The sequence below is a fragment of the Lactuca serriola genome, chromosome 4 (assembly GCF_051521515.1).
Source record: "Lactuca serriola cultivar US96UC23 chromosome 4, Lser_US96UC23_V15, whole genome shotgun sequence".
Taxonomy (NCBI): Eukaryota; Viridiplantae; Streptophyta; class Magnoliopsida; order Asterales; family Asteraceae; genus Lactuca; species Lactuca serriola.
This window is the reverse complement of record NC_136411.1, coordinates 63,008,814-63,034,582: the sequence shown is the minus strand read 5'-3', so window position 1 is coordinate 63,034,582 and position 25,769 is coordinate 63,008,814. Positions and strand designations below refer to the sequence as shown.

General features: G+C 34.6%; 1 protein-coding gene across 1 annotated transcript; it reads right to left on the bottom strand.

The window, feature by feature from the left end:
* Window positions 1-2,945: 2,945 nt before the first annotated feature.
* LOC145098437 (uncharacterized) lies at window positions 2,946-3,550 on the bottom strand. The gene is made up of 2 exons (XM_079036075.1): window positions 3,115-3,550; window positions 2,946-3,010 (listed from the first exon to the last, which is right to left on the bottom strand). Exons 1-2 carry the CDS (start codon window positions 3,548-3,550, stop codon window positions 2,946-2,948), a joined length of 501 nt encoding a protein of 166 aa, XP_078892201.1.
* Window positions 3,551-25,769: the final 22,219 nt, after the last annotated feature.

Sequence of the window (25,769 nt, the reverse complement as noted above, 5' to 3'; positions counted from 1 at the left end):
ACTCAAACAAATAAAAAGGATAATTCACTCGTCATCATTTCCTCCTCTACTTCCGCCGGATCCTCCATATTGTTTTGCCCGAAGTTTGTCCCATGTTGGGATGTACAGGTATGAAATCATATACTCACTCGAGTGTTGGATGTTCATGTGTTGCATTATGAGATCTAGGTGCATATTGGTGTAATTAACACCTCTTCCCAAGTTGTCTTGATAACGTCACAAGGCAACATTATAAGGACCCATCAGTAACTCATACTCGGTAGGAATCACGGAGGGTTCTTCTTCCGCATCGCCATGCCTTTGTCTCACTCTCCTCCCTGCTCGGTCTCTTAGATTGTCATTCGGAATTGAAAAGTTTCCAATCCCATTGTCAACTACAATTTTGGCCTGTTTGTAAAGACGTGGACTAAAAGGTTTACTATTTTCCATAATTAGCATAAAGGCTTCCCGTTTTTGGAGAACTCCAAATGAATTATCAAATATCATGATCAACATGCCACCATACAAAGGTGACCCTCGACGATCCTTTCCTACTCGGTTTGCTAGAAAATCAGCCACATGCCAAGGAACATCAATAAGCACCCCCGAAGAAATGAGGCTCCACAGATAAAAGACATCCAAACTCAGGACTTTGTCCCCCTCCTGCCTTTGGTTGATAGTGTTTGTAATTATTGGTGCAAGAGGCGATAAAGAGGAGACCAGATATCACTTTCCTGGTTTGTTCTTGATTGACACCCCATTGGCGATATTGGGCCAATAGTTGGCTTCCTTCAACTCGTCATTTGAAGTGAGACATTGAACAATAAACTCAATGTATGATTTAGTGTGTACTTTAGACGGTAAATAGATCTCTTTCCTCATAACAAAGTCCGCTAAACTCAATTCTCTTCTTTCTCCTCCCAAACAAAAAGTGATGTTTTTTTTCATGAACGCCTTTTTTCTTGCGGAAATACATAATAGCCAAAAATTCCACACATAATTCTTTGTACACAAGTTCTTGAATTCGGAAAAGACATCTCCAATCCATACAAACAACCCGGCCTTGTACCCCGCCAAAAGATTTTGTTAGATAAGGTTCAAGTGCCTCTGACAAGCAAACCTCTTCCATCCAACGCCAGTTAATTTTCACAGGAATATACACTTTCCTTTCTTTAAAATAAGCTAGCTTCTCGTTCCATTGAACCATAATCTCAGGAGCTACCACATTTGGGAAAGAGTACCACGGGAAATCGGGAAGAACTCCTTGTGGTTGATTTCGGCGACCCCTACCCTGGATGATCTGCACAAGAAACATATAACACTATTCCAAACAACCAATTTAGAATTATGAAGAAAAACAGTCAATATCTGCCGAAATAACAGTGAACACGAAGAGGACCACGACATGTCGTTGAGGTCGACGACTGGTCGAATAAAAATCATTGAAATCGAATGAATTCAGACCAGTTTAAATCAAATCAAATCCAGGGGTTTACTAAGACCAACTAAATACAAGTTTCCACACATGCTTCATGGCAAAAACAATCAAAATCAACCCCAAATTAAATCAAATTTCGGAACCCTAACTAACAAAATACCCTAAATAAAGGTTCATAGCAGTGAATATGTGCCATAGATGCAGTAATACTTAATTATTAACTGTTAAAATGTTTAAAATTCATACCTTTTCCTTTGAGAAAGTCAGAATTGGAAGAAAAATCGAAGGATGAACTCATGGGAGCGCAGGCATGACGTGAGTGAGGATGAATGTAAAAAGAAAAGTTCACCTTTTTAGGTTAAAAACCCTAAAAATCGTCTACGATTGAACAGTCACCACGTCATGGTGTTTTTTTGAAATTTTTTCTGTTGTGTTCTGTAAAGTCACCACGCCGTAATGTATTCCACCACGTTGTGTTAAATAAAATAATTTATTTTGGGAAAATTTTTCATAAAAACTTCCACCCCACACTCATTCAATGCTTGTCCTCTCAACAAAAGCCTCAAAGAAATTCAGAGGAGTGAAAAATCAACAAAACAAAGCAAAATAAAGCAAATAAAAGAAAATGAAAGCAAAATGCAAACTCTAAATCACATGTTGCCTCCTTCAAGCGCTTCTTTTTGGGGAGTCGTGAGTCGGACTCCTCCCCATTCTACATCGATGCGACTACTGCCAATTTCACGATTTCTCCTTCATTTTCCTCAATTGGAATTCTTTCTTCATAATACTTTACCTGATGTCCATTAACCTTGAAAAGAGTGCCATCTCTTGCGATTAACTCTATAGCCCCGTGTTGAAATTCTTGCTTCACAATAAGTAGTTCGTCCCATTGTATCTGTAATTTCTTGGGAAAAAGCCTCATTCTTGAGTTGAAAAGGAGAACCTTTTACCCTTCCTGAAAATCCTTAAGTCCTCTAAACCTAACATCGTTCCATTTCTTTGTTTTTTCTTTATATATCAAAGAGATTTTGTATGCTTCATTTATCAATTCCTCTAGGGAATTCATTTGCATTAGACGATTGGTTCATAATCTGGGCAACTCAAAATTGCAAGTTTTCAAAGCCCAATATGCATTGTGTTCAATTTCAACCGGCAAATGGCATTTTTTTTACAAATACCAACCTATATGGTGTAGTATGAATACTTGTTTTAAAGTTGGTTCGAAATGCCCACAACACCTCATCTAGTTTTTCCGACCACTCTTTCTTGTTGCTACCAATCGATCGTTCAAGAATCATTTTTAATGCCTGATTGTAGCTTTGGTTTGCCCACTTGTTTGCGGATGGTAGGGTGTTGAAAATCTGTGGTGTACACCATATTTTTGTAACACTTTGTCTAGTTGTTAATTTTCAAAGTGAGTTCCCCAACCGCTTATTAGAGCCTTTGGTACACCCAAATGTGAAAACAATATTTTTAGGAATCTTACTACCACACAAGCATCATTTGTTGGTAAGGCTTGTGCTTCCGCCTATTTTGAGACATAGTCAACCGCCACTAGTATGTACTTATTCCCTCGAGAAACCGAAATGATCCCTTAAAATCGATACCCCAAACATCAAATACTTCACAAAATTGGATGCTATTTTGGGGCATCTCGCTTCAAGAAGAAATGTTGTCCGATCGTTAGCACGAATTACATTCTTTAACAAATTTGGTGGAATCCTTGAAAACTGTAGGCCAATAGAATCCTGAATCAAATACTTTCTTTTCCATGTAATGTGCTCCGTGATATCCTCCAGTGGGTTCGTCATGACAATGCTTCAAATTTTCCAAACTTTCCTTCCCGAATATACATCTTCTTATCATACCATCCACACTGCTCCTGAAGAGATATGGTTCATCCCAAAAGTAGTACTTGACTTCTAAAAATAATTTCTTCTTTTGTTGATGAGTCAATCCTTTTGAAAGATAATCATCACCCAAATAGTTGGCTATATCAGCATACCATGGCACCTCTCCAAATATCACCATTATATATTCTTTAGGAATGTCATCTCCAATCTTGTGTTCTTCCAAATTTTCCATTTTCGGGTTTTCCAATCTTGAGAGGTGATCGGCCACCACATTTTCCATACCCTTTTTATCCCTAATCTTGATGTTAAATTCTTGCAAGAATAGCACCCATCAGATCAATCTTGGCTTAGCATCTTGCTTAGAAGATAGATACTTAAGAGCAAAATGTTTAGTAAAGACAATAGTTTTGGATAAAGCTAAGTAAGGGCGGAATTCTTCAAAAGCATAAACAACAACCAGGGGTTCTTTTGTGGTGGTAGTATAATTTTCTTGGGTCGGGTTTAGTGTCTTGCTTGCATAATAAATAGGTTGAAAATGCTTATCAACCCTTTGTCCAAGGACCGCTCCTACTGCAAAATCACTAGCATCGCAAATGAGCTCAAATGGGAGGTTCCTATTCGGGGTGATCATAATCGTGGTATTGGTTAAGTTTTCTTTCAATAACTAAAAGGATTCAACACATTCATTTGATAAATAGAATGTGGCATCTATAACACCCGTAGATTCGGGCTACTCAATTTAGAGACAATAAGTATCAAAAATGATCTTTTGATGGAATATTATTTAGAATGAATAATCTTATCCAAGTTATAGTATATGTCAGAAGGGTTTCGTACATATAAAGAATGTTAAAATCCGAGTTATAATGAAGAAGTTATAACTCGTCGAAGTTTTATGGTAAAACCGACACGACACCGGGAATCATAAAAAGCGAGTTTGCGATAAAATACTTTTTAGCCTTAGAAATCTAAATGAATGGTGTAGTATACGTTAAACCGAGAACGTGCATAAAAAGAACGTCCCAATCTGATTTCATATGAGGAAGTTATGATTTTTCTAAGATTTAGCATAAAAGTGCACAACCTGGAATTCAAATTTTAGATTGATCGATTTCTAGCCGATACAACCTAAATGAAAAATGAAGATTTCATTAATAGGAGACCAACGATATAAAGACAGACAAAAACGGACGTAGGATGACAAAGTTATGAATTTGTAATGAACTTTATCTTTCTAGGACTGTTAAAATATAACTTTAAAAATAAAGTAAAAATTAGCCGACAGAGTCTAAACGAAAGTTGTAGATCATGTTGCTGCCTACGCGTGGATATAAGGAATATAGAAAACAGAGCTTGTATGCAAGAGTTACAAATTTTATAAGATAATTAGTTTTTGGAGTAATATGTGAGTGACACGTGGCACAATCTTGACCATTGCTTCCTCTCCACGCCTTGCCCCCAGATGGTGACACTTGACACTCAACTCGACGAGTTGGAGGCTCAGACCTCGCCGATTTGGGCCAAATTCCAGGCTATAAATAGAGGCTCAAATCACCTCATTTCTCACACCTCTTTCAACCCTTCTCTCCCAAACACCCCAAACCCTATATTCCTTTCCCTAGCACTTCCTAAGTGTTAGAGGCAAGTCCCGGAGCACCAGAAGTCTCCGAGAAGAAGAGCTTTCGGCTCGGAAGTTCTGCCCCCACAGAGCCTGGTTCCTAGCCAAACCTCCTAGTATGTGAGCTATGCTTACCTTAGTTTAAGTATAGCTTATGTTTAAGTTCAATATCGTTATTATGAACTTATAAACTATATATATATATATATATATATATATATATATATATATATATATATATATATATATTATAAAATATAATTTACAAAGTGTTATTATAATATCTTTTAACTACTCGTGGTATGAAGATTCTGGTTTGAAGGGCCACATAGGGTTGTTGGATTTCAGAAGTGCTATAATGCCAAATGGTCCTGCCCTTCGGTGTTTCATGTGTGCCCCCTGTCTTTACAAATGGTTGAAAAGTATTGTTTAACATTTATAAAACAATGTCGCTCATAAATAGTCGCTATAAATATAAAAGGTTGTGGAAGCACATAGGAAAGGTTTGTATGTCCTAGAGACAATGGAAGTAAGACCCATTCCAAGGACTTGGAATGTCAAAAACTTGAGACGTTTCCACTGTTGAAAAACATGCAGCAAGCATAAGGGCACATGACGCATGAAGGCAAGAAAATTCCCCTTCCATCTCCCACTTTGTTTCTTTTTCTTCCTTTCCTTTCATTTATCATGATGTCTTCCTTTCAAAAGTATGTAAAGAAGGAATGGTTGATCACCCTCTCCTCTCGATATACAATCATTAATGAATTTCTTAATACTAAAGTGTACACTTATAAATTCACATGTGACAAATAAACGAAAAACGATTCCAAAGCCCTTGGTTTTTACCTGCCTCGGGTCTAGAGGCTAAATGCCTCGAACTATTCTCTATAACAGCAAACAGTTTCGAAACCCCTAGCTTTAACCTGCCTCAGGTCTGGAGGCCAAATGCCTTGACCTACTCCCTATAACGACAAACGGTTCCAAAGCCCCTTACTTTGACTTGCCTCATATCTGAAGTCCAAATGCCTCGACCTACTCCTTTTAACGGCAAACAGTTCCAAATCCCCTGACTTTGACGTACCTCAGGCTAGAAGGCCAAATGCCTCGACTTACCCATATAATGGAAAACAAACCCCAAATCCTCGGATTCAAATCGCTTGGGATATAGAAGCAGATGCCTTAACTACACCTGTTTAAAGCAACATATAATTCTAATGCCACCAGCTTTAACCTATCACCAATAAAGGACAAAAACCACAAGGCCAAGGCCTAGCAAGAAAGATCAAACATTAACAAAAAGGTTTCAACCTATAGCGCGCAACAGTAGCCTAGAAGGCAGAAAACCCTCCACGGCCACATACCTACACTCCACCAGTTTTTCTTTCTCATACATGTCCCTTTCCAAACTGTCCAACTGAATGCTCAAACCTTCATTATGTTGCTTTAGACGACCCACCGCAGCTCCCAAAGCGAGCTTATCACGCTCAAGATTAATACTGTTATCCTCCAACACCTTTTCTCTGAAGTGAGAACACCCAATCGCGAAACATCTCCATTAAAATCAACAAATTTCTTCTACAATACATCATTCTCTAAGCATAGAGCATGGTTTTCCTTCACCAAACGAGCAAGATCACCATCAACAGAAAGAAACCGTTCAAGACGGTTGAGATCTTTAGCAAAAAAGCTAGCACTCTGAGTTGCAGCAAAGCGAAAAGACCCAACAAGGTCAACTAAAGAATAGTTTGCCATTTCAGACTGGGTTCCTAGAGGAAGAGCATTCTTCGCAAATCAAATAGTAGATTCAAAAAGGGAAAAGCGAGAATCATTTCTCAAAGACTAGGAGGGACAGAATACAACATCGTTAGAACTACCAACATCACCACCCCTAACATCTGGAGACTCTACATGACCAAACTTGCAAGGTGGCTCTCTGATACCAATTGTTGGGTTTTATTTAAAAACCTAGTTTCAAAACTACAAATAATGGCAAATGGATGACTTGAGTTTTATAAATAACATAAACATTTTATCACCCACCAAGGATCATCTTGCAAGTAGTAGAAAAAGTTAAAACAACCATAGAAGGAAGAAGTAACAAAAAACTTTGATGAACTTTGGGTCCTCTAGGGGAGGCTTGGATGTTGAAGATGATGGGTGAACTTTGAGATACCAAAAACAGATCAACTTGATAAGAATGCTAGTTCCTTTTGTTAACAATTAAGCTTAGAATCAAATATCCAAGTATTTGATCTAAGAGAGCATAAAAACAAGTAAGAACTCCTTTAGCTTAGCAAAAACACTTCAAGAGAGCATATAAAGAGAGGGTTACGATTTTGCATGTATGAAAATGGAAGAACAAAATGCAAGCAACTAGTCTTAAGTGATAAAGTAAAGTCCTTAACCATTAGGTCTTAGCACTTTAAGATAACCATGTCCCTATGTCAGAAACATGTTGAAAAACCCTAACTTTCATATTTATGAAAGACCCAAACTTTCATACTCAACAATATAGTTACTCCAAAACATGTTACTTGCATATTCATAAAAACAATATTTTACATTGATAAAGAGATTACAAACTACTGGATACAAACCGACTATTTTAAAGTGTTATATATTACATAACTTCCTAGGATTCTATAGTTTTAGACATATGGAAGTGCAAAATACAATAGTTTCAAACTATTCATAAGCTTCTATCGATACAATAGTTTCAAACTATTCAAAAATCTTCTACCAGTATATAACTATACTGGATGTTTATCTCCTGCAATTTGTTAAACATCGAGAGGGTAAGCGGTGACGTTTAGTGAGTTCAATAATAGATACAATATAACGTTATGTCATATATATATATATATATATATATATATATATATATATATATATATATATATACTTTAATAGGGCAGAAGCAAAGAGGAACAAGGAACAACAAGGGCATATGTGAATCATGTGACAAACATTCCATATCAATCATTGATTTGATTTAAAGATATACAATCAATGAGACATAACAATTTCCATGCTTGATATACATCAATAAAGCTTTGGCCCAAACGACACATAAGATATACAACTTCGGATTAACATTTCGATATATTTCAGGCTTATAGCCCTGTCTAACCTTCTGCCACTACCATAGAATAGAATTCATTCTCTTACGGAGACATGTTCCACATGGCCAGAGGCTACATACCAGTACCAACATGAATCTAAGTCCTTTCACTGATCACATGGTCAAAGGTATTTCTTTGCTATTAAAAATAGCAATTAAAAGTAACCCGGGAAAATGACCCGAAATAATAACACTGAAAAGCACGTAGCACATATAACACATAACATACAATTACTTCTATATATTAAACTCACCGTGAAATAACCGGGGGCTAAAATATTAATTTGGGCAGTACTTCGGCTCTAAATATGACTTTCGTCGTTGAAAACCGGGCTCTGCGAAGGTAGAGCTTCGAAACCGAAAAGATAAATTTTTCGGGCTTCTCGGGAGTCTTGGGGCGTGTTTCGGGCTTTGGAATCAGTACCGGGGCTTCGGGGGTAGTCGGAATAGTTAAAATATAAGTTTAGGGGTGAAAAGGTGTGAAATTTCTAAAGTTAGCCGAGAGGGTTCGCACCCCTTATATAGGGCCGAGCTTCGGATCCGAAGCAAAGGGAAGAAGGCACGTGTATGCGAGGCTCGGACTAGGTGGCAGCAGGGCGAGGCTTCGGGTGCGAGGCTCGGAACAGCTGGCTCGCAAATGGTAGCTTCAGATTGGACCCAGCTTCGGTCCAATGGGAGGAGGGCACAAGGGTGATCAGGGGGTGTCTCCTGCGAAGGTGTCCCTCGCTAAGTGGACCTCAGACTTGGTCCAATCAGAAGGTGACATAGCAACCTCGGTCCTATCAGAAGGTGACACGTGGAGGCTGCATGCGAGGGCTAACGTGGCAATCACTATTCATGCGAAATTTCTCGAAAAATGTGTCAAATCTTGTAAAATCCATAACTTTCACATACAAGCTTCGTTTTTCACGTTCTTTATATGCACACGAAGCTAAAATTATGCTCTACAACTTTCGTTTAGACTTCGTCGGCTAATTTTGACTTTAATTTTAATATTATTATTTTTAACAGACCGGGACAGGAAAATCCGTTAAAAATTCATAACTTCTTCATCCGACGTCCGTTTTCGTCAGACTTTTTACCGTTGCACTACTAATGACGAGACCTTCAATTCTCGTTTAGGTTGTGTCAGCTAAAAATCACTCGATCTAAAATTTGAGTTTTTAGCTGTCTACTGCTAAGCTGAAACTTCAAAAAAATCATAACTTCCTCATACAAAGTCAGATTCAAACGGTCTTTATATGAAAGTTGATTATTTTCACAAGTTCTACAACTTTCATTTACATCACTAAGGCTAAAAATTAGTTTATCGAAAACTAAATTTTTACGCGACAAAGTATTTTCCGGATTTATCACGGATCTTCGTTTGGCCATAACTTATTCGGTATAACTCGGATTTCGATGAGGTTTTCGCCTAAATATTTTTAACGAGATTATCTACAACTTTCAATAATAAAATTTTACTTATTCCATATTTTATATTTTCGCTATGTTTTACTATTTGGTTTTTAATTGGAATCTCATAAGACTTCCAACATTTTATGAGTGATTCTAAACATAGTTTTACTTCATTTCTAGTAAAAACTATCTGTTAGAACTCAACATTCAAATTCACTTAATATTTCATAATATTATTTACTTAAAACACGATTTCAAAACGTGTATGTTACACATGTCTTTCTTAGGGTGATTACTTTGCATTAAACAAACGCAAAAGTCATGCCCTTCACTAGTATTCACTAGTTTCGACCATGCTCTTTAAAAGAAGACAAAATGTTTAAATTTCATAAACTCTAAGTTTATAAAATATAAACTGTCTTTAGGTAAAAGACAAAAGACTCAACTAGTCTAAAATGATGTACGTGACTTATTAATTCATTCCTTATGAAATAATGTGTTACTTGTGTTGTAAAATAATTATTTCCATGAAATAAATATTTTCCAATTTATTATAAGAGTTTATGAATATTTATTAAAAACAATTTCTAATAAATAATCAATTGTATCAAGTTGTTGTTAGTGTGACCCTTAGTATCATATGTTAATTAGCAATATCATTCTTATATGACTCTTGAGCATATTAGATCTTTCAATCTCCCACTTGAGCAAGACTCATATTAGACTGATATAGACAGTGGTGAATGTCTAGCAACATTTCACTGCCCCCCATCAACATACGACTTTGTGCCATTCCGTGAACACCCAAGTCCCCAGAAGCCCAAGGCTACAATTGGTATGTAAGTTAAGTTTATCGGTTATCCCTTTGCTACAGACATCATGTTGAACATGAGATATAGATCGCAATAAATCTCATATAAGTGTTCAACTTTACATCAGGCCTCAGATGTCTAACTCTCAACGAATAAGAGGAACAAATCCCATCTTGACTACATATACCTCTTGCATGGTTGACATCATACCCAATAATAGATTTTATAACTGATCGTTTAAAGAAAAGCATTTGAATACATCAAAGCATAACATTCTCCACACTCAAGTGCCATATAAGTATCCCAGATGTTAAGGATATACATATATTACCTTTACCAAGTATCATTCATGACAACAATCCACGAAATGATCTTGAACGGGTCAATCCAATACTCGCTCTCTAGTAAGTACCTATGAAACTGGTTACAATGCTTTGTCAACCATTCCAATTTATATTAGTCTTACTTTATTATTGTTCCCACAATAATAAGCGACTATGGATTTTAGAGTGAATAAATTTACTCATGGATTAAACATGTTCATAAAGAGTACAACAAATATTTAATGAAAAGATCATATGCCATATATATATATATATATATATATATATATATATATATATATATATATATATATATATATATATATCATAGTCATTACAATAGAGGATATTATAATGTCCTAATACTCAATACTAATAAATAGATCAAAGCCAATCACTAGAATAACGAAGTCCTATTCCTCGAGCATGACCTTCAAACTTGGATTGAGGAAGGGGCATTGTGTAAGGGTTCGCCAAATTTTGATCAGTGGAACTTTGGAAATGCTAATTTCACCTTCTTCAAATTTATACCGGATGAAGTTGAATCTTCGGCTAATATGATTGGTCTTCTTGTGTGATCTGGGTTCTTTTTCCAAAGCAATAACACCCTCATTGTCACAAAAAACGTCTAGGGGTCCTGAATGGTAGGGACTACCCCTAGACCCCCAATGCAATTCTTCATCCAAGCAACCTCTTGTGCAACTTTAGAAGCAACAATGTATTCTGACTCTGTAGTGGATTGTGCAACAACACTTTTCTTGGAGCTTTTCCAAGATACCACACCCTATTGATAATGAACACATATCCTGATTGCGATTTTCAATCATCTCGATCAGTTGTGAAGGAAGCACCAATGTAGCACTTTACACATAAGCTTTCTTCCACGACTCCATAGATGAGGAAAATATCTTTAGTTCTTCGTAAGTACTTGAGAGTGTTCTTCATAGTTGTCCAATAACTTTCCCCTGGATTTTGTTGGAATTTGCTTACCATGCTCATAGCTTAAGCAAGATCAGGTCGTGTATAGTTTATGCCGTACATGATGGATCTAATTGCAGAAGCATATGGAACATCCTTCATCTTGTCTAGCTCAACCTTTGTGTTAGGACATTGAGTTGAACTTAGTATAGTGCCATGTGCCATAGGTACAAATCCTCTCTTACAGTTTTCCATATTGAACCGTTTCAACGCTTTCTCAATATATGTACCTTGGCTTAAGACTATTAATCATTTTGATCTATCTCTATAGATTTTGATTCCAAGAATGTATTCTGCCTCACCTAGGTCCTTCATTGAGAAGCGCTTTCCAAGCCAAGTCTTTACACCTTGTAAAGTTGGAATGTGATTTCCCATGACTAATATGTCATCCACTTATAGGACCAAGAATGTCACCGAGTTCCCACTAGTTTTCATGTAAACACAAGATTCATCTTCATTTCTAATAAAACCACAATTTGTGATTTCATCATCGAAACAATGATTCCAGTTATGAGATGCTTGTTTTAATCCATAAATGCATATCTTGAGCTTACACACTTTATTTGGATGCTTTTGGTCGATAAAACCTTCAGGCTGAACCATATAGACATCTTCTTCCAAGTTCCTATTTAGAAAAGTGGTTTTGACATCCATTTTCCATATCTCATAGTCATAATATGCAACTATGGCAAGTAGTATCCTAATAGATTTAATCATAGCGACTGGTGAAAAGGTTTCATCATAATCAACCCCATGGGTTTGAGTGAATCCTTTAGCAACAAGTCTTTCTTTGAATGTGTGTAAATTGCCATCCATGTTAGTCTTCTTCTTGAAGACCCACTTACATCCAACAATCTTGCTATCGAGAGGAAGTTCAACCAAATCTCGGACTTGATTTTCTCTCATGGATTGCATCTTTGCGTTCATGGCATCAAACCATTTGTCAGATTCATGATCTAACATTGCCTATCGGTAGCTGACGGGCTCATCAACATTCAGAATCATGAAGCACTAGTCAATGATAAATCCATATCTCTCAGGTTCATGATGAGTTCTACCGGATCTGCGAACGCCTTGTGTTTCAACAGGTTGAAGGACAATGATCTCTTCATCTTCAACAACCTCTTGTTCAGTACTAGTGCCAACTAAAGTTGCATCGGGTTGAGGTTCTTGATCTTCTTGAAGTTCTACATGCCTCCCACTTTCCTCATCCATTAAAAACTTGCTTTCTAAGAATTCAAATTGTCATGAGATAAAGATCTTATTCTCACTAGGAATGTAGAAGTAATATCCTAAACAATCTTTAGGATATCATACAAAGATGATTTTGGTAGATCTTGGCTCAAGTTTTTTTGAAGTCTCTTGTCTCACATAAGCTTCACAACCCCAAAATTTCATATAAGATAAGGATGGAGCCTTTCCATACCACATCTAGGGATGAGCATCGGAACCGGGTACCCGCTTTTGGAACCGGAACCGCCTCGGAACTGCCGGTTCTGGAACTGGAACTGCCTTAAGCGGTTCCGGTTCCAATTCTCATTTTTTCGGAACCGCTACCCGCTGGGTACCTGCCGAAACCGGTTTATATATATATATATATATATATATATATATATATATATATATATATATTGGTATTTCATATAAATATGTGTGTGTTACTTAGACCGGTTTAGAATATATTATGTCCCTTTTTTGTCCGAATTGATTCGATTTGGATCGAACTAAGTTGCGGTTTTATCAACAAAAGTTAAAAAAGTTAATGTAACCGGGTTACCCGCTCCCGGAACCGGAACCGCCGGTTCCGGGACTGGATCCAAAAATTTAAGAACCGCCTAGAGCGGTTCCGGTTCCGGTTCTAACTTTTTAGGAACCGCCGGTTTCGGTTCCGGTTCTCGCCAAATGAGGCGGGTACCCGCCTATGCTCATCCCTAACCACATCTCATAAGGTGTTTTCTCTACCTTTTTAGTTAGTGCTATATCAAGATACGGGTTGCGGTGAGTAAAGCATAACTCCAAAATGATAAAGGAAGAGTACTTTGACTCATCATAGATTGAACCATATCAAGTAAGGTCTGATTTCTCCTCTCAGAAACACCATTAAGCTATGGTGTTCTAGGTGGAGTGAATTATGAGATAATCTCACGACTCCTTAGTGGTCTTGGAACTCTTGGCTCAAGTAATTGTCTCCTCCATCCGAACGAAGGATTTTGATTGTTTTTCGAGTTGATTTTCAACCTCACTTTGATACAATTTAAAATTTTCAAATGCTTCATGTTTATTTCTCATCAAATACACATAACCAAAACGACTGAAGTCATCAGCGAAAGTAATATAATATCTTTCACCATATCTAGACATTGTTTTGAAAGGTCCACATACATCAGTGTGTATGATGCCTAGTAAAACAGTTTCCCTTTCACTTGTTCCAAAGAAAGGGGATTTTGTCATCTTGCCACATAAACAAGATTCACATATGTCAAATCACTCAATGTCATTTGCCCTCAAAAGTCCACTCTTTTGGAGTTGAGATATGCGCTTCTTGTTTATGTGTCCAAGGCGACAATTCCATAGATATGTCTGGTTCAAATCTTGTTTGTGTCTTTTGGTGTTAACATGATAAAGGGACATATTGTTTGAGGTGTCATCTAAGTTTAATTCACAAATTCCATTTATTGGTCTAGCCTTAAAATAGAATATTCCATCCAATAAGGAATGAATATTATCATCAACAAATTGAAAATCAAAACCAGATTTTCTTAAATGGGAAACTGTTACAATATTTCTAGTAATAGAGGTAATCAAACACACATTGTTTAATGTTAAGTATAGACCAGATGGTGAATGTAAATCAAAATGTCCTATTGCTTGAACTGTAACCCATGCTCCATTGCCCACATACAATACCATCTCATCTATCTTCAGTTCCCTACTCTTTCTGAACCCCTGCAACGAATTAAAAATATGAGTTCCACAAATAGTATCAAATACCCAAGTGTTAGATGAAAAAGTAAATAGTCCGATTATAACCATGAAAATGGATATACCTGAAGGGCCTTCCCCGAATTTCTTGTTCTTCAACCCAGCAAGGTACTTAGGACAATTCCTTTTCTAGTGCCCCATGACACCACTCTCAAAGCATGTGTCATCTTTGGCAACCTTTTCCTTCTTCTTTGCTGGTGGGTTTTGGGGAGCTTTCTTCCCTTTTCCCTTACCATCTTGTGGCTTTCCCTTGAAGTTCTTGCCTTTGTTCTTCTTGACTTTTCCTTCCCTAATCATGAGCACCTGGTGGGTTTTCCTTGGGATATTCTTCTATGCATTTTTTAGCATCTCGTGCAACTTAGAGATAGGTTTCTCCCACCCATTCATGTTGTAGTTCATGATTAAGGTATCATAAGACTTTGGCAATGAGTTCAGAATTAAATATGTGGACAAGTCTTATGGATATGGAGAGCCTAATCTCTCCAGTTGATCTAGATAGCTTTTCATCTTGAGAACACGCATGATCACATTTCCACTCTCCTCCATTTTCATGCCATGGAGGGCTCTCACAGTTTCGAACCCTTTGGTTCTAGCTTTTTGACTAAACATCTGCTTGAGATGTTCAATCATGGGAAAGTTAGTAAAGAGTTCCAAACCCTATCGGAAGATCGAGAGCCATAGTGGCAAGTATGAGACATGAAACATCAAATGAATCATCCACATGCTTAAGGCATGCATCATGTGCAACCTTTGGAACAGAGGGTGGTTCATCAGAGGTTTGATTTTCAAGGACATTGTCGTTCTTTTCTTGTTTCAAAACGATTCTTAAATTTATGTGTCAATCCAAAAAGTTTGAGTGGTTTAGTTTTTCTATATCGAGAACTGATCGATTGTTCATTGGGTGGTGGTGTGTTACAGTAGTTGGTGGAACCATCTACAAAATTTTAACAAAGTTTTCATTTAGTATTTAACTCTTTAAAAATAATACCCTTTTAGTTTCCAAAAATATTATTTAAAGTCTATGATCCAAGTTACAAATCAAATAAATGGTTAGATATCCTTTATCCCATTCACTCAATTTTAACAAGGTAATTAACTTGTATTAATTACACCATTTGTAATTCCTAGATGTATGAGACCCTTAACAATCCTTTTGTTAATTTGACATGTTTGGTCACATCTATGTCTTGGAACACTCTTGCTTAGGTGACCTTTATCACAAGAGGTTTCCAATCAAATCATCCAATTAGAGAAACTTGTATAATTGGCCTATAACTTGGTTATAGAAAGCGCAAAAATACTTTGGCCACCAAAAGATGATAGTAATGGTTAGGTATCCTTTATCCCACTAGCATTATACAAGTCATGTGCAAATGTTTCTAAAGTTGGATGGCATAGACTTGAATTTTGAAAAAGGGATTTGTATGTTTTATTATTCTATTAAAACATGTGATATCATGACAATTGCATGCATCCAATATTTCATTATATCAATTTTCTAAAAAATCACTTTTAAGGTTCTTATAAAAAACATGGTTTTTATATTTCGGCTTGGTTCAATTTTAAAATTAATACCTATTATTAAGTTTGTGATTGAGCCATGTAGAACCTTTTAATATTGTTTAATAAAACTTCTTTTCATTAAATAATACTTTGGGGTTGAATAAGTTATAAAAACATGTTTTTTATACTAATAATTCAATATTTCAAAAGTTGTCGTAATTAAAAATTTTATAAAACCAAATTTTATTTTATGACTAGAATATGTTACATCTAATATCCATATTTTATATTTTGAAATCAAAACTCCATGTGATGTTTATTTTGTCCAAAAAAATAGTTTGAGTTTGTGAAAAACTAAATTATCAACCACACAAAATATTTACTTGAAAAATAAACAACACAAATATGCATTTGACATAAACAAGCCTTAAACTGTATAACACTTTTGTGAGCCAATACAAAAGTGTTAAGTCCTTCCTAAGGGACAAAGGAACCAAATATTACAACTTGTTCTTCATGTGATCTTCAAGCTCCCACTTGCAATGACAACCAACTTTGTTGCAATTTGATAAAAACATTATAAAAGTTATGAACTTTTATAAAATCTTTATAAAATTGTGGGTCTCCATGGTTCTTCAAGAAATGGCCTCCATCTTCATCTTGTTACATTTTTCATAAAATAAATCTAGTCTAAACTAATCTATTACATAAAAATAACAATAATAAAAATTAGCTACTTTTATTACATACTTTATGAATAAAAGAATATTAACTAGCCATTTTTAACCAAATCACGCAAACAACAACACATATGGTCCAAGGCTTATTTATTCACTCTAAAATACATATAAACATAAAACAACCTTTGTTTTTCTAAGACCACTTTAAGTGACAAAAAATGCATGTAAGGTTTTTAAAAAAAATAACAATTATAAAGTTGTCAAAGAAAATATGCATGAAGTTGTTTTTATACAAAAACAAGTTATCCATATTCTCCAAAAACTTAGATTTTCATAAATAAAAAAGTCTAACCAAACTTGCAGGGTGGCGCTCTGATACTAATTGTTGGGTTTTATTTAAAAAAAAAACTAGTTTCAAAACTACAAATAATGGCAAATGAAAGACTTGAGTTTTATAAATAACATAAACATTTTATCACCCACCAAGGATCATCTTGCAAGTAGTAGAAAGATTTAAAGCAACCATAGAAGGAAGAAGTAACAACAACCTTTGATGAACTTTGGGTCCTCTAGGGGAGGCTTGGATGTTGAAGAAGATGGATGAACTTTGAGACACCGACAATTGATCAACTTGATAAGAATGCTAGTTCCTTTTGTTAACTCTTAAGCTTAGAATTAAATATCCAAGTATTTGCTCTAAGATAGCATAAGAACAAGTAAGAACTCCTTAGCTTAGCAAGAACACTTCAAGAGAGCATATAGAGAGAGGGTTACGGTTTTACATGTATGAAAATGGAAGAAAAAAATGCAAGCAACTAGTCTTAAGTGATAAAATGAAGTCCTTAACCATTAGGTCTTAGCACTTTAAGACAACCATGTCCCTATGTCATCAACATGTATTTCTTAGGGTGATTACTTTGCATTAAACAAATGCAAAAGCCATGCCCTTCACTAGTCTTCACTAGTTTCGGCCATGCTCTTTAAAAGAAGACAAAATGTTTAAATTTCATAAACTCTAATTTTATAAAATATAAACTTTGTATTTAGGTAAAAGACAAAAGACTCAACTAGTCCAAAATATTGTACATGAATTATTAATTCATTTCTTATGAAATAATGTGTTACTTGTGTTGTCAAATAATTATTTCCATGAAATAAATATTTTCCAATTTATTATAAGAGTTTATGAATATTTATTAAAAACAATTTCTAATAAATAAACAATTTAATCAAGTTGTTGTTAGTATGAACCTTAGTATCATATGGTAATTAACAATATCATTCTAATATGACTCTTGAGCGTATTAGATCTTTCAGTTCCTAGAAGACTCAAGACCAACATCTACACTCTGAGGATCAATAGAGGTTGATCGAGAAGGCTCCGCAGCAACGCGACGCTACTCAACATCTTGAATGGCAGTAACACGAGCAATAAAGGCTTCATTACGAAAAGTAAACGATGACAACACCCTATCAATGAGCTCCACTTCTCGATACCAGAGACTACCTACCTACTTCTTCGCCAATACATCCATAAATCAACTCTCTTTTCAAAACATGTGCAATACAAACAATGATATGAAAAAAGAGGGGGGGGGGAGGGAATAATAGAAAAGAAAAGTCAAAATAAACCCCTCGGCATAAAATAAAACTCTAGCATTTTCCCACAAAGCCGCCATGACGTACTCATACTAGCTCCTGTGAGTACATATTCCATAAAATCATTAGCTACAACATGAAAGGAACGAAGAACCCTATCCATCTGCTCTTTATCTCAATATAGAGTAAAAGACTGATCGGAAATTGAATTCGAGCGCCGCTCCACGATGCCAACACGATCGACATTAACCCAGTTGATAGTTTCATTTTATTTACTTATTTTTATAGTTTATTTTAGCATATTTCATTCATATTTTAGCTAATCTTCATGCATATTTTCCTTTTTGTTATTTTATGAATATTTAGGGTACTTTCTAGTTTCATGAGCATAATTGTAGATTTTAATGATAGCGGAGCGAGATCTTTGGGAGGCAAATGGACTTGGAGGACAATGAAGAATCATTGGTTAGAAGAATAATGAAGATGATGAAAATCATAGGCTTGTTGATATTTTAAGTCTTGAAGAAGATGGACTTTGGCTTAAAAGAAAGTGGAGTAACATTTGTGTATTCAGGATTAAAATGATTGGGCGAGTACACGAGGTATAGATGACTTGGAGAAGGTCAAATGGGCTAAAATTGAAGAAATATTGAAGAACAATGGACTATAAATGGATTGGACTCGTTATGGGCTAGTTGGCTAAGTCATTGGAACCCCAAATCACAAAGGAACCCAAATCAGGACCACCCGTGTGGGCTACGCACGTAACAACACGCGGGTTGTGCACAGATTTGAAAAGGCAATTTTAGGAATTCATCTTTTGTTCTATATGGGGAAGGCTGGTGTGCATCTTTTTCATACTTCTTCACATCCGAAAATTGGAGTATTCTTTGGAGTTTTTGGAGGTCTTAGAGCTCTTGAAGAACATCAAAAACATCATCTTTTACTCTTTGATTCTTGCTACATGTTCGGTACATTTTATTTTTACTTTGTTTTCTTAAATTTAGCCATGCTAGGCTAAACTAATCTTGGTTGATTTTGGTGAAATACATGGATGCTTAGTTATTTGAAGACTATTATGAACTTGTGGTGATTTTTATGAAAGTGTTTTGCATTTGAACATCTTACCATCTATATGTCTTTACTCATCAGTTTGGAAGTATTATTGGTAATTAGTTGGCTAATTTCTTGATTAAGTAATGGATCCTAAAATTAGAAAGCAACAAATAGTCGTGAAATCATTTCACTCCTCTTGGATTTGGTTACTTTTTAGTTCTTAATCCTATTTAACTTTCACTATTTACATGGTTAATGGAAATTGTGACTTTAACTAAGAAAATATGTTATGAGCTTATCTAGCTATTTTACTAACTAAGAAAGGTCTAGGTGACCTCAATCTTCTTGGGTTGCAATAGCCAAGTTAAAATAAAATAACAAGTCTTGCACCATAATGTCTAATGACAATCAACTAATTGTCCATTTGATGACAGCCAAAGTCAACCATCTTTCTCTCATTGATTTTACATCAAACTCTTGCTTTTGTTTAATTGTACTCTTTAAATCTTAGTTTAACTCTAGTTTTCTTACAAATATTGCAAAGAACCAAAAACCCCCATTTTCACTTTTATTGTCATTTTACAAGTATTTTTACAAAGAGGTTTACATTAAGTAACAAATTGAACCAGTCTCCGTGGATTCGACCCCTTTAACACTATATACTATTTTAGTGTACAAGATTTAGGGTTATTTATTTTGTTAACCTCGACAACCACCACCAGTAATAACGGTTCGCCTGATTCTTGGGAGAATTCTTTTGCTCGGTAATTAGAACGTGGCTATGCTTAAAAACGGTGAAAGTATAACTCTCACCAGAAGAAGCTGCAGCGAAACAAAAGAAATGTCGAAAGACCCAAATGTCAGGGTTAATCCCATTAGTATTGCATAACATTTCGAAGACAACCACCTTATTTATACCATTGGGAACTAGCTGATCGATATGAACCTTTTAGGTACGAAGAACCTATCGAAAGAAAAGTTGGAAGACGATAACCGGCATCGAAATGCTTCATATATATATATATATATATATATATATATATATATATATATATATATATATATATATATATATATATATATGTCGATTTTACCCTCCGGATGATTAATGAAACTAGCATCTTCACCTGGGAACGTTACACCGTCTTCAGGCTGAAAACCATACCTCTCTTGGAGGGCGGCGAACTGATCAGGGGTCGGAATGATGCTGATCGGAGAATCCACAGCACAGAAAAGAATAAACGTAGAAGTAAAAAAGACAAAGATCGAGAAGGAGGAAAGCCGAAAAGATGGAGACTATAAAAAGCACTGAGGGGCAGGAAATTCGAAAACCTAATGATGACAGTTGACGTTACAACTGGAAACCGCTGCATCGTGCAGCCGAAAAGACAACAACTAAATGTAAGGGAACACGTCATTAAAAGCTAGTTCAATCCATTGAAACTCAACATGACTACATTCCAAAGGATAAGACTAGGGAGACTTGATAGCGTGTTTCCTAGACACGCCGAAAAATATCAAAAATACTAACCACACAACCAACCCGGCTGGTCATGCTCATGGTTCAACACTCATTCCAGCTCGGAACATATTGTCTCTCGATATCCAGAATCCAGCTTGGAACATATGTGGGAAAGCCGACAAACGAAAAATCGGCACCTGATAACTCCAATGATGGTGCACACACAATTACCATGGTTAAGCAAATCACGACTTAGGTAGGGGACAAAGGTACAATCCATTAATCAGCGACCCTGTCCCGATTGTGGCCGGACACTCCTGTCTCCAGGAGTGGGATCCGTACCCAGATCTCTACTATTAAAGACCATTATCCTCCAACGATATAGATGTTGAACTGTCACTCTCTAAGCCTTACGTTATACACTACTCTCCCTCAAAGATTGACTTGTCCGTCAAAGCGTTCTCCTGGGACCACCTCCCAGAGACCGCCGACGGCTTGTTTCCTGTTGTGATTGTGGATCTCCATCTGAATCCATACAATTGAAGCATCGTCACCATCCCGGAGGTCCAATATCACATCATGGACAAAATCATTACATCAAATAAAAAACTACATTAGTGGTTAAAGTACCACCATCCAAGAGACGATATATTGACGACATGGAAAAAAAACACCTGAAATGTCCAAATCCCAAACCAATTGGTCGCGCTCCACTGAAACACTGCCAACACTTCCCCCTTGGCTACCTCGGTAGCCCGTCTCGGCTCTCTCCTCAACAACCATAAAAAAATGAGCCGCATTGAACTGATCCGCAACTATAACACATTTATCTTGATCAAGGGCAGAAATTCTCGAAAACTTTTCTTTAGGCATTTCCAAGCCAAGGATCCGTCAAGAACTTAGTAATCTTCCCATTGCTAGTTTTGATGATACATAATTCTTGCAGGTCTATTCCTTTTATTTTATTTATATATATATATATATATATATATATATATATATATATATATATATATATATATATATATATATATATATATATATATATATATATATATATATAACATTAAACTATTAATCCTAAAAACATATTTTCTAAAATGAAATTGGTTAAGAATATGTTTATTTATCTTTCAATAATTGAATTTACCTTCCACTAACTAATTTGGTTGCTTGAAAAGTGTTCCAAAATGATTCTTTACTTTTGGTGTTTTAGATTTTCCTCGAAACACTTTGAAAGCGACTTTTGACGAAATTTCATGTGAAGGTTTGCTTTTCCTCTTTTATGGGTTCAAGTATGATCAAAGTGTTGACATCATTGGCCCCTTTTGGTTTCAACAGGTAACTTTCTCAAAACTATAATAACCTACTCACATTTTAATAAAAATAATATATAATGTGATATGCAATTTAATTACTACTTAGAAGCAAACGTTTTGTAATCATAGCAGACTGCTTACAAAAAAACAAAATTGATTTTTATTTTATTATTATTATTATTATTATTATTATTATTTTGCAATTTAATTGAGTTTATTTTAGATATGAAATAAACCATGTTTTATACTAAAGTGACATTAATGGGAAAAAAGATTATTATATAAAAAAATGATATGATAAGCACAACTAACCGTTATTTACAAGTTTATTATGTAGAATTAGAATGATGACAATGGGTAGAAAATTTGAAAATATATGTAGAGTTAGAATGATGACAATCGATAGACAATTTGAAAATATACCTGAATAGGAAAAGTAAATTAGGTGAAATCTTCATTGTACTCTCTTATAAACGCTTTAATTATATGATCAAAAAAAGTGGTATTCAAAAATGTCCATCTAGAGCTTATACATTTTTTAAAAATCATCTTCCTCTCTGATCTAATAAATAAAAGTTTTTGTCATATTCTTATTCAATTTGTCAAATATCATTTTATAGTTATTTTGAATTAATTCTTTTTCCACATATCATTTTTGAGTTTTTCTATTTTATTAAATTTCACATAATATTTTAATGTAATAATTACAATAAATATAATATCATCCTCTCTAATAAATGAAAGTTTTTTTTTGTCGCTTGTCATACTTTTATTCAATTTGTCAAATGTCATTTTGCAGTTATTTTTAATTAATAATTATTTTTCCACATGTCATTTTTTGAGTTTTTCTATTTTATTAAATTTCATATAATATTTTAATGTATTAATTACAATAAATATATTAATAAATGGATATCAATTTCATTAATAAACTTACCTTTTAATTTCAAAATTTTTAAAATTAAAAACCGTTAATTGCTTTTATTTATTTAAATTTAAAAGATAAAAACATTTTCATTATAATAATTCATTATTTTTCTTATTTTCTTATGTCGTATACAAATTAGTTCTATCATGTCAAATAAGTATAGCCATGAGTATTTACTATTTACATTTAATGTTAAACCATATATTAGGAATTTCATGTATATCCTTTTTAAACATCAAAATATTATATTTATCAAACTTTATTTTTAATATTATAATACCCTTTATAAACTTTTAAAATATCATATTTGTCCAAATCTTTTTAACAATGTTTTAATAATTTATAATCATTTTTTATATCTTAGAATTATTATAATAATTAAAAAAAAAATTAGTTATTATTCCTACGTCTATAATAATGAAATTTCTACTTCTAAATTGTTAGAATGTCGTTTTCTTGATAAACAAAACGTTTCATCTACAACCCACTTTATAGAATGTATGTATTAATTGTTTAGTTTTTATTAAATATTATCATGTTGTAAATGGAGGATATTTTATATATTATCATTGATATTTTGATGTTTAAGAATGATATATATAATATTTTGATATTTAAGAACATAAATTAAGATTTGATGTTTAAACGATATTTTAAAATTTTATGAAGAATAAATATAATATTTAAAAATTAAATCGGACAAATATAATATTTTAATGTTTCTAACTAATCGTAAATAAAATTAAAATTAACATTAAAAATACATTGAAGCGACCAAAATTTTACTATTCCTATTAAAAAAATGTTTCCAATTTCTGTTAACAGCATCACGTAATCCAACTTTAAACAAAATCTTATAACTCACCCCTCACCTTCGTCATATGCGAGGCATAATTTGGATCTAAAGATTCCACGTGACAAAAGTAGAACCACCCAAACCAAATCTACTTTATTAAACCAAGTGATGTTATATTTATTAGTTAAAAACTGTAACTTGAATCTTGAAACTCAAATATGAGTTGATTACAAGTTAATTTTGGGTTAATTTATATACGTACTTTAGTTTTCGTAAAAGCTTTAGAACCTGATGTCCTCAGTTTATAGATTTAGTTTTGATAATTTATTTACACGGCCTTTTCTTATGAAAAACCACATGATAGCTTTATATGATTATAATTAGAAATAATAAAAAAGGCACTTTTTTCTTAATATAAATTATAATGGGAATTTTGTAAAAACAAGTATTATAATCATATCGTTATAACCTGCATCATATTCCATATTTTTTATTATAAAACAAAGTTGTTTTGAACTATCAGTGAATATTTAAAAGTATTTTTTTTTATCAAACATAAAACATATGAAACATATAAAATTATATTGATATATTTGTTCGGCAAAAATAAATTGCTTTATTATAATTTGTTGTTTGGTAAACCAGACACTATTAATTCATAAGCTAGTTTAACAGCTACTAACTAGCTTTTCAGTTAGTCTACCAAAATTGCACAAGTCTTTAGTTTTCAGCAAATTGTAGACTTAGATTAAGTTTTGTTAGTTTGTCAAACATAATTTAAGTCTTCAACTTTCCGCAACTTAGACTAAGTTTTGGATTTCTTTTTCAAAAAAGAATGAAAGGGAAAAAGAGAAACCAACAAAATTCATGTTTTAAAGTAACGATAAAAATAATCATTTTTATTAATTATTGTTAATAGATAGCAAACAATTAACCATGATTCCACATATTTTATAGGATCATGTTGCAAAGTTTAGTGTGCAATGTAAAATGCACTTATGCCACTATATCATGTGGTTTTTCTTAAGGAATGAACCCCACGAGATGTTGAGATAGCCCTTACAATAAAGGGTATACTCGTTACGCTCATTGCATGATGCTCCTTCCACATCAGCTTTCATGCACCCACAAAGAGGAACATGATATTCATCATCCTCATGCCGTGAAGAGGCGCCAAACAAGAGAGGGAAGAGAGAGATAAAGATAAAGAGAGAAAGGCCATGGGCGTGGTCTGTTGGAAATAAACGCTACCGGTTAAACCAATTGTTGTTAGAAAGGGTGCAACCTAACCCATATAGTGTATTCAGCCCTCCAGGACCAAGCATTCGATTGCGACACAACGACCATTGTGCGAGGACTTGGTCAATGTCATTTCTAACCCCCAACAATCCCCCCCCCCCCCCCCTTTCCTTAGAAATTGCTCTTTGAGAGAATCAAACTCTCGTCACTGGCTCTGATACCACTTGTTGTACATAAGCGCTACCGGTTGATCTAAAACCAATTGGTGTTAGAAAGGCTGCAACCTAACCCATATAGCACATTCAACCCTCCAGGACTAAACATTCGATTACGGCACAACGGTCATCATGTGATGACTTGGTCGATGCCATTTATGACCCCCAACATGGTCAGCGATGGCTGAGGCCATGCTTGGGCATGCCAATATTGAACACATCATATGGGGTGGTGTATACATTGTGGTGAGGGTGCCTCATCACAACCACATCCTCTGGGTCACTAGTATACCAATAACCTTACGAATTTTTGGCTCAATATGAGAACTTTTATTTGTCTTTTCAACTTTTATTTTTTCACAATGGTTTTGCACATTGCGAAATGGATTTTTTTAGCAAATATAGTAATTTCTTAAGTTAGAAATTGTAAAATGCTATATAAATTGGATGAATGGAAATATAGTGTCTTG

Bases quoted from the DNA above. Each gene is read 5' to 3' on its own strand.
- LOC145098437 (XM_079036075.1), bottom strand. From the start codon at position 3,550: ATGGAAAATGTGGTGGCCGATCACCTCTCAAGATTGGAAAACCCGAAA. The intron at 3,011-3,114 runs GTAATTCGTGCT...ATCGATTTTAAG, and splicing joins CACCAAATTTGTTAAAGAAT to GGATCATTTCGGTTTCTCGA.